Source organism: Anolis carolinensis, chromosome 1, assembly GCF_035594765.1.
Source record: "Anolis carolinensis isolate JA03-04 chromosome 1, rAnoCar3.1.pri, whole genome shotgun sequence".
Lineage (NCBI taxonomy): Eukaryota > Metazoa > Chordata > Lepidosauria > Squamata > Dactyloidae > Anolis > Anolis carolinensis.
The window spans coordinates 234,005,096-234,015,745 of NC_085841.1; the positions used below are offsets into that span (position 1 = coordinate 234,005,096).

Consider the following 10,650-nt stretch of genomic DNA (forward strand, 5'->3'; position numbering starts at 1 on the left):
TCAAGCTGATTTTCAGGAGAATTTTAACACTCAAATCATAGAATACATACCAGATCACTCAGTCCTGGCAGACTGTCTTCTCCTACAGCGTCCCAAATTCCAGGTGGAAAAGTACCCAAGGAAAATGGCCCTAGCTTGCCAAAAACATGGTATCACTTCCAATGCAGCCCGTTAAGAGTTGGGAGCTTGTGAGGAACTTGTTGTCTCTACTCTCTGTCCATTTGCTCAATCATAATCTAAAGAATGGAGCTTGTGCAGCCTTCTGAGGGCCTTCAGAAATTAGTGATTACCAAATATGTTCATAGGCTTATATACCCTGTTTCCCCTAAAATAAGACATCCCCAGAAAATAAGACCTAGTAGAGGTTTTGCTGAATTGCTAAACATAAGACCTTCCCCAAAAGTAAGACCTAGCAAAGTTTTTGTTTGGAAGCATGCTCGCCGAACAGAACACCAGAGCATGCAGGATCGGTAAATGTGTTGTACCATAAAGTGTTGTACATGGAAATATTGGTAGTAACAAGAAATTATTGATAGGATTCACAGTTTGTCTGGTTATGCTGGTTTATGATGACAACTACTGTACAGTATATAATCAATGTTCATTTTTTTGTTCAACAATAAATGTGAATTCTTCTTCATGGAAAAATAAGACATCCCCTGAAAATAAGACCTAGAGCATCTTTGGGAGCAAAAATTAATATAAGACACTGTCTTATTTTCGGGGAAACACGGTAGTATAGACTCAAATGTCAACAACTTAGACTTATCTGAGAGTTAGCCCCACTGAACGTCATGGGACTTGCCTCCAAGCAAAAATGTATTGGACCGCATGTATCAGTCCTTGCAACAGGTTGTTAGTGCAAGGGCTGGGCTTTAGCACAGTTGGTAAACCAACAGCCATAATAAGATCTAACAACCAAAAGGTGGCTAGTTCAAAGCCCGGTCAGGGTGAGTACCCGACTGTTAAGCCCAGCTCACTGTTTACCTAAGCAGTTCATAAACAGCTTAGAGCTGTAATTAGATAAATTAGTATTTTACAACACTATAAAATCAAAAGACCAGAAATGCCAGTGACCAAAAGGAAGGGGGAAGTCCTGATTGCTCTTCGTCATAGAGAATGGAGCAAAAACACCCCCCGTGGCTGAAACTGAGCACAACCGGAAGCTGGAATGTTAAATTGCATATGTTGTATGTCTAAGGGCATTGAATGTTTGCCATGTATATGTGCATTATGATCCGCCTTGAGGCCCCTTCAGGTTGAGAAGGACAAAATATAAATATTGTAAATAAATAAATAAGTAATCTCCAAGGCACCAAAACTGTACTTCGACACAACATACCTTCTTTCTGCCTGTCATATCCTGTTTGTCCAAAACGGCATTGAATGTTTGCTGTATGTGTGTACTTCGATCCACCCTGAGTCCCTTGGAGAGATAGGGTGAAATATAAAGTGTTGTTGTTGTTGTTAAGCAAGAGATACTAGAAGGTCTTGGAAGAGAGAGCATTGGCTCATTCATGGTAGCTAGTTGCTGGATGCTCTGTGAGAGGCAGAAGCCAAGGACCTACATCTACATGTAGCTATGGATGATATGCACTTCAGTGTCCATTCATCACCTGGTAACTGGACTGCCAGTTCTCAGTGATATATGGTACCTCAAGCTCACTGGAAGAGTAATGTTAGCATCAGCTTTTCTGGTTCACTTGCCATTGCTGGATACTATGCTGTCTCTTTAAACCTCATTTACAGAGAGAGAGTTGTGAGTCTTTGCCTTTGTCTGTTTCTGTAGAATTGGTAATTATAGGCTTTACTTTCACTGCTATTGCAAAACCGATATATACAATCATCCTTAAGGATCATCATTTTATTTTCTCGTCATAGTTCTATGTTGGCTGGTTTGCCCATCCGATCTTCAAAAACGGTGACTATAGTGAGCTGATGAAAAGGAGGATACAGGAGAAAAGCCAGGGCCAATCACGGTATTTATTTACTTAAAACGTTTTTTATCCCATTGTTCAGAACAATCAATAAAACAAGACAGTCTTTGTTTGCTGGCATACATTCAAAGAGTCACAGCACAAAAAGGGCAAGGGCTTTGGAGGGAAGAAGAAAAGATGAATTTCAGGCATTCAGTCTGGTTCTTTTTATAACCAACTGGGGTGGAAATACTTCAGTGAGAGATGCAGCCAAATGAAGTTAATCTTCCAGTAAAAACAGATGAAGCATCCTTTCTTCTTTTCCCTGTTGACCACAGAAAAGCTACAAGCCGAGGGAGGGTCCTTGAATTACAGTATGTGGGCCAACAGTAGCAGGTCCATAGGCCAATTTTGTAGTGGATAATATACAAACAAACAAGAAAAAAAAACACAACAGTAAAGTCCAAAATGTTCAAGAGATATAATATGGTGGTAGTCAAAAATGAGTAGAGTGTGAGACAGACTGAATAAGGGAATGGTCTCCAAATATATCTGCAGAAAACAATGGGGGACAGAGCAACACAGCCTGAAAAGATTTGATGGATTTCAGCCTATGAAGATGTGATCTGAAAAGCATGTCAGAGGGGAAATTACCAAAATCATAAGCATAGAATCGAATGGGAAGCAATGCTATCAGCTCTTGGTCTTTCCATGCGAATAATGTGTATGAATGTTGCCTCTGTTGATACATAACAGAATTATCATTAATTTTGCTTGACATCATAGCAATTGATGGGAAGGCTTTACCAACTGTTACCTTAAATCTGGAGCCCCTGGTGAGGCAGTGGGTTGTGCTGGCAGGACTGATGACTTGAAGGTTGGGTTGCTGACCTGAAGGTTGCCGGTTCGAATCCAACCTGGGGAGAGTGTGGATGAGCTCCCTCTATCAGCTGCAGCTCCATGCAGGGACATGAGAGAAGCCTACCACAGGATGGTAAAACATCGAACATCCGGATGGGTGTCCCCTGGACAACGTCCTTGCAGACGGCCAATTCTCTCACACCAAAAGCAACTTGCAGTTTCTCAAGTCGCTCTTGACACGGAAAGAACCCTCTTAAATCTTAGGGACAGTTCTCATTGTTATGCTTCTCCCCTTTGGGCACAATGAAATATATGTGCAGCCTTTTATTGATGTTTATGTTAACCTTCAACTGTGCTGTATTCCTTCTATAAAAGACATCTGGCACATTTTAAAAAGGAAGTTAATAAAATTAAACTAATAAGCATGTTAACATGTTGATAAATGTATAGTTTATCAGACTCTTCACCTTTTTGTTTCGATGATGTAGCCTCCCTGAATTTACTGAAAGTGAAAAGCAGAGGATAAAAGGCACCTATGACTTTTTTGGTCTGAACCATTACACTACAGTACTGGCATCCAACTTAAACTATCCTGCATTTTTGACATCGTATGATGCTGATAGGTAAGTGATGTACAAAACTAATGATTGGAGGTTGTGTCAAATGGTTATTAGTACCAATAGCCAAGATTCTTACATTTGGTATTCTGCCTTGATGAAACATATTTCATAAGCATTGTATTGCACTATGTGATAGTTAAGAAAAAAACCTGATTAGCCAAAACAAGGGGATGAGTAAACGTTTTCAGTGGTATGGACTGAATATAGGGTTAGGGAGGGTCTTGGGTGGCTGCATTCCAGAAGTTAAGGACAGTACTAAAGACAGAATAGGTGGAACCAAAGCAAAAGTTGGTGTGGAGCAGGGGTAATTCATGGTAATTCATATTTATCAAGCATATAAATCAAGGGTCCCCAAACTAAGGCCTGCAGGCCAGTTGTGGCCTATCCAAGAAATAGCTTCCTAAGATCTACAGAGATCCTCTCAGGAACACCTCAGCAAGCGAGAGTCCAAAAGTGGCAGGCTAAAATCCGGAACCTCAATCAGTGGCTGATACTGGTTGTGAAAATCCCTCCTGAGCACACAGAAGACTGAGCAACTTGGAAGGCGCTGAACAGACTGCTCTGGCACCATGAGAGCCAGAGCCAATCTTGAGAAATGGGGTTACAAAGCAAAGCCCACGACATGCGAGTGTGGAGAAGAGCAAACCACAGACTACTTACTACAATGCCCTGCCACATGCACAACGGAGGACCTTTTCACAGTGACACCAGAGGCACTTGAAGTGGCCAGCGTCTGTCAAAGTAAATTTAGAATAATGCCAAGTTTTTAACTTTGTTTGTGGTTTTACATTATAACTGTATTCTCAATTCGCTTCTGACACGATAAATAAAATAAAATGCATGGCCACTCATAAATACATCCCGGTAACGGAGCCCCCAGTGGCGTAGTGGGTTAAAGCCTTGTGACTTGAAGGTTGGGTTGCTGACCTGAAGGCTGCCAGGTTCGAATCCAACTCGGGGAGTACGTCGATGAGCTCCCTATATCAGCTCCAGCTCCATGTGGGGACATGAGAGAAGCCTCCCACAAGGATGGTAAAAACATCAGAACATCCAGGAGTCCCCTGGACAACGTCCTTGCAGACAGCCAATTCTCTCACACCAGAAGCGACTTGCAGTTTCTCAAGTTGCTCCTGACACGAAAAAAAAAAAAAAAACATCCCAGTACAGCAGCTTTCTGCCTACAAAGTACAGCTCTGTCTCAAAATGCAATGAAATTGCCAGTGGGAATCTCCCCCACCTCAATTTTGAGAAGAGGACAATATTGGCTATCTGGGTACTGAGGTGGTGACAGATAAAAGCTAACTGTGTCATATGTGATCCACTATGGACTTTGCTTCAAATCCTGACATTTGCCAACTTCTGATTTAATATTCAAAGGTTGTTGCTCCTAGTAATTTCTTCTAGTAATTTCAAACTTGTGACGACAATACATTGAACAAACCACACAGGTTTCCTTGGCAAAACTTTCTCAGGAGGAGTTTGCCATTGGCTTACTCTGACTGAGTGCAACTTGAACCAGTGTGTTTCCATGGCTGGACAAAGGATTTAAACCCTGGCCTTCAGGGTTATAGTCCAGTGCTCATACTACTATATCACACTGGCCTTTCATCAAAATGCTAATTTGTCATACTTTTAAAAACAGAAGGGTGCTTGAGAACTTTGGGTCAAGGATGTGTTAGGGATAGATTTCTTTGGTATCATTTTCATTATGGCAGTTGGTGTTATTCACTGTTGTATGATCCCTGCTTGCTGTCTTCGAAGAACAACAAAAAAATAATCCTGTACTCCTTGTGACTGTGATCCATTACTTTCTATGGCAATTGCTTACATTCACAGACAACGATTTGTACAGATCACCCTCTGGGAAGCATTAACTGAGAAGCTTTCATACTGAACTCAACACACAGTCTATTGTGCACTGTATCACACCGATCAACCCACTTGTTCCAACAAAAAGATGCTGCTGCTTACAGTTCCTCTTGGCTTGTTGATATCCAGCTGGAGTTCATGCTTTGGGACACACCAGTCTTTTCACTTGCTTTCTCTTCTGCAGAGGTGTTGCCACCATAGCAGACCGTAGCTGGCTGGGTTCTGGCTCTTTGTGGTTGAAAGTGACCCCATTCGGCTTTAGAAAGCTCTTGAAGTGGATCAAGGAGGAATACAATAACCCACCTATTTATGTGACGGAAAATGGAATTTCAGAACGTGTAGACGAGAGCTTAAATGATCCCTGGAGGACACATTACTTAAAGAATTACATCAATGAAGCTTTGAAAGGTACGTGGTACTCTCTTTCATCTGTATATTCCCAATTAACCATAAAAATTCAGGAAATAAGTAAATTGATATGACCCCCTCTAACTTGTCCCATTTCCCTTGCAATACAGCAACCACGTGCACCGTAATTATAAGCCTAGGAAGCCTGAGAACCATGATATATTTAGTAAAAGCAGCATGTTTGTGCCTGCTGTCCTGTGGTTCCCACCTGCAGCAGAAACAATTAACCCAAGCACAGAGCTTCATACTTCACCTGAAAGTGGAAACAGACAATGCTTTGGATTGCTTCACTTTCCATAAGCCTGCGAGAGAAACCATATAACAAACCATGTTTTGTGGTTTGTTACAAAATAAGCCAGAACGCCTGCTCTTGCCAGATTTAGATGACAACAATAAGCAAACCTTTGTGCAATTGAAAAATATGCATAAACACACTTTTCATGTTTATATTATAGAAATCGACAATTGTATACCCTACTACCAAAAGGCAGACAATAATTTTGAATGTGGGTGGATAAAAGTGGGTGTTCATTAGGCAACCATCCCAGTTTGACTTTTGCAAACCCTTCCATTTGACTTTGGAAGAATTCCTATGATAATATTGGAAAAGGTTGCTTTGGAAGGAGATGCTCTACTCCATTAAATAAGATATTCACACTTTCATTATAAATAATCCAGCTAACACACTCAACTGCTGAACTTGTTGGCCGAAAGGTCAGCAATTCGAATCCGAAAAGTGGAGTGTGCTCCTGTTGTTAGCCCCAGCTTCTGCCAACCTAGCAGTTCAAAAACCTGAAAATGTGAGTAGATCAATAGGTACTGCTCCAGCAGGAAGGTAACAGTGCTCCATGCAGTCATGTTGGCCACATGACCTAGGAGGTGTCTACGGACAACACCGGCTCTTTGACTTAGAAATGGAGATGAGCACCAACCCTCAGAGTCAGACACGACTAGACAATGTCAGGGGAAAACCTTTATCTTTACCTAAAGGCTTGCTACTTTGAAATGAACTAGGTGTACATTTATTTTAGAAATTGTTTGTTTATGTCTTATGATAGATCATTGCCATCTAGTTCCCAACCAGTAGGGATATACAAAAAGTAGACTTTGCAAAGGAAGAGACTGGAGAGCAAATTAGTTGTAGTTGGCTTAGCCTTTGGTGACCTCCTTAGCTATCCCAGAGGTGACCACACACTTTACTCCACCAGCCCCAGTGTGTATCAGCCATTGCTGCCAAGGACTTGTTTCATTCTGTGCTCTTATTAGCTATGTACAACAGGCTGACATCAAGACAGAAATCTTATACAGAAAATCATGGTCAGCTCATGAAAGAAGTGGCCCCACAGTCCATGAAAAGTTAGACAATCCTATAATTCGATGCCTTAAGACTCTTTGTTAGCTTTGCTACAACAAACTAACACAGCTTTGGAAGTTGATACATTTAGTTAGGAATCTGTTTCAGTGTATTGTGTATGCACTGGATTGCACTCTGTAAGAACTGTCTTCCTCCTTTTGTGCGCTTTAACAGCAATTGTACATGATGGCGTTGATCTACGAGGCTACACCGTATGGTCCTTGATGGACAACTTTGAGTGGGCAGTGGGCTACTCTGAGAGATTTGGGTTGTATTATACCAACTATACAGACCCAAAACTATCCAGAATTCCAAAGGAGTCTTCAAAATATTACTCCTCTATCATTCGATGTAATGGCTTTCCAGATCCAGCCACTGGGCCTCACTTGTGTCTAGAGCCACAACCTGAAGGTAAGAAATTACTGATAGTTTTAAATAGATTCATATTGAGAATTGGTTAGAAGGACCTACATGTTTGAAACATTGACAGTTTGCACATGGGTTTGCATGAGGTTTGCCCAGAAAACCAGCTCACTACGACTTCTTTTATGTATTTTATGATATTGCGGACACCTATCTGGAAAGGAAGGTAGCATTTGGTGCTAAAATGTCACCCACTACTCAGGGTTTTCATAGCATCAGCCTGCAACTGCCATGAGCTGTTAAACTATTTAATCTTGGTTTCTTGGAATAAAAGGGTCAAAATGCAATACTGCATCCTAAAAAACAATGAAAAGAAATGGCTGCCTTCTATCCAATTCAATATATATAGAGATATATATTGCAGTGAGATTTTGTTGTACATGTTTTAATGATTTTATGTTTCTGCCATTGCTTAAGTATTGTAAACTGAAAAACTGAGCCTGTAGGAAAAGATTGAGGAACGGTGACAAGATGTTGTTAGGATTGCAGCTTCCATTAATTCTACCCAGCATGTGAGGGATGGTATTACTTGTAGTCCAATAACATCTGGAGGACTATACTTCCTATCTATAGTATAGGGCAATGTAGATTTTATTTTTGCACTTGTTCCTGCTGCTATCTGTCCTGAAGCATTTCTCAATGGAATGATTTAAAGAAACAGTTATGAGATTCTTAAGAGCATTTAGCATGAGAGAACAGCTGAGGAAGATATCGAAAGCTCACAATTTAAATTCCTGATGATTATTGGATGCATTTGCTGGGATGTTTTTAGCATATGGGTGCATGTCCAATAAAACTGGCCCTGTACAGTTCATGAGTGTGAACAAGGGCCTCTACAAATTCTTTGGGACTGCAACACGTTTAGGTGTGTGAACTATAAAGTAGGAGCAACACATAGTGCTAGCCTCCTCCAATATGAACACCTACACAGCAGTGCAAGTGAGCCCTTGCACTAAGATGAATCTCATTCATATTTGATGAGAAAAAATGGCTGGCATCTTGCTGTTGAATTATGAGGGTAAAAGACAGATTTGTTCCATTGCAACTCACTTTTTGAGTTCATTGCCGAGGGCAGAAGTCTGTTCTGATCAAGCAATGTTCATATCCACAAACACTCTCTTGTAAGGAGCACACCCTTCCACAGGACATGGACACTTATTTTTCTGTAGCTGGACGCATTTATGGGCATAGCAGAGACTTCTATGGGTCTTTGAGAAGTCCCTGTTAATTGCACTTGCAGCACATCCAGCTACAGGAAAATAAATTAATGTGTCTTGGTTTATCCCTCTACTCTGAGATCACATTGAAATGGCCAGGGTGGGGAAGGAGGGCAGCAATGCTGGGAGATGTAGCTACTGAGATATACCATATATACTCGAAGATAAGACAAGTTTTTCAGCCCATTTTATGAGCTGAAAAAGCCTCCCCCAGCTTATAATCGGGTCAAGGTCAAGCCAGCAGCAGAGCCTGGAGGCTGCTGCTTGCAATATATATTTATCTCTCATCTTACCCTCCCTTATCAGTGTTTATCTTTCCAAAGCCTCCCTCGTTCTTAACCAAGGGAATGTTTTGAAAAGGGAAAGAAGCCCTTGCAGTCAGCAAGAATATATATATACCTATTAATCTTATAAAAACATTTTCCCATGAAATATTTGTTAATCTTTGCTACAGATATATAGGCATTTCCCCCTGCAAACCTTTGCAATCCCTATGCACCTTTATATTTGTATCTATCTATCTATCTATCTATCTATCTACATTTATTTTATATATGAATTTCTCCCTCATGTTTGGAAGTCTTTGCAAATCCTATATACATATAGATATCTAGAGATTTCCATGTACCTGTATATCTGTATCTATGTGTATACATTATTTTATATATAAATTTTTACCTCACGTTTGCAAGTCTTTGCAAATCCTTTACGAATATAATTATCTATACATAGATGTCTAGATAAATATATAAGATTATAGATATATAGGGCTTGCAAATATTGCAAGGGAAATGCACGCTCGCACACACAGATTTCTAGATAGATATAAACATAAATATATAGGGCTTGCAAATATTGCAGAAGGGAAATGCACATATATAGAGAGGATTTGCAAACGCTTCAGGGGAAAATGCATATGTGAAATTAGTATACAGTATCTATAAATTATAGATCTCTATCTAGCTCTGCATTGTTTATGTAGGCAGTTTGAAAACCACTAGGGGAAAAGTATTTATACAAAGCATGTCTATAAACGAAGACTTCATCGATCACTTTTTTCCTAGGTACAAGTCTGCCACCCAGCAACACAACTTCGCCTGACAATTCAGCCATTCAGAAGGTGCAGTTTTTGGGGCTGGACTTAACTTCATCTCGTGCAGAAACAGCCCTTTACGCTTTGTTTGCTCTACTCTTGCTGACTGTAGTAGGCCTTACCATTTTTTCATATGCATACAGGAAGATAACCAAAAAGCTCCACGGAAAAAGTAAAATGTAAATTATAATATACATTTTTTCTTATCTTTAATAAACTTGAATGGCCAAAGGTTTGTCAAGGTTCATTTTGCTAAGGTATGTCAAAATCACATGGAATATATGGAAAGGTGGGCATTCAGCTAAAGGAAAGAACAGTATCTCCACAAATCCTATTTGATATGGGGTATACAGTGGTGGCTCTTCCCTTTAGAGGTCTAACCAATTAGAATTCCAGATCTATAGACTGTTTAATAATGAAGTCAATCATTTCAAATGAAATATGAGAAATTATGCAATTGTAGACCAGCCTCCTCTATATTTGGTTTCTTTCACTAAGCTATATTAAAATTATATACTATACAATGCTATTTACTACTATGATGTTAGCTGATAGCCCTTTGGAAACGTACAAGTGGGGGGGAAAGGAAATTAGCAAAGATCACCTTCCTGATCCCATCTTTAATTAGCAAACTTACTCTAGAGTTTTAGGAGTCTTTCCATCCACAGCCTAGGCAACCCATATAGGAAAATGCTAAAGAATGGGTTCTTGACTACCACTTCCAATTAAAGTTGTTCTGGCACAGACATGGGCTCTGATCCTGTCAGAACAGGCATGGGCAAACTTCGGCCCTCCAGATATTTTGGACTTCAGCTCCCACAATTCCTAACAGACAGTGGCTTTTAGGAATTGTGGGAGTTTAAGTCCAAAACACCTGGAGGGGCGAAGT

At 40.3% G+C, this 10,650-nt stretch overlaps 1 protein-coding gene across 1 annotated transcript in view; it reads left to right on the top strand.

Moving 5' to 3' along the window:
• Window positions 1–10,083, top strand: part of lct (lactase) — a 44,479-nt gene extending 34,396 nt beyond the window's left edge. Inside the window, exons 12-16 of the mRNA XM_062964132.1 lie at window positions 1,882–1,979; window positions 3,266–3,400; window positions 5,451–5,674; window positions 7,203–7,439; window positions 9,733–10,083. Of these exons, the coding sequence (XP_062820202.1) occupies window positions 1,882–1,979; window positions 3,266–3,400; window positions 5,451–5,674; window positions 7,203–7,439; window positions 9,733–9,944 (906 nt within the window). The 3' untranslated portion in view covers window positions 9,945–10,083. The remainder of the gene's footprint in view (window positions 1–1,881; window positions 1,980–3,265; window positions 3,401–5,450; window positions 5,675–7,202; window positions 7,440–9,732) is intronic.
• Window positions 10,084–10,650: the final 567 nt, after the last annotated feature.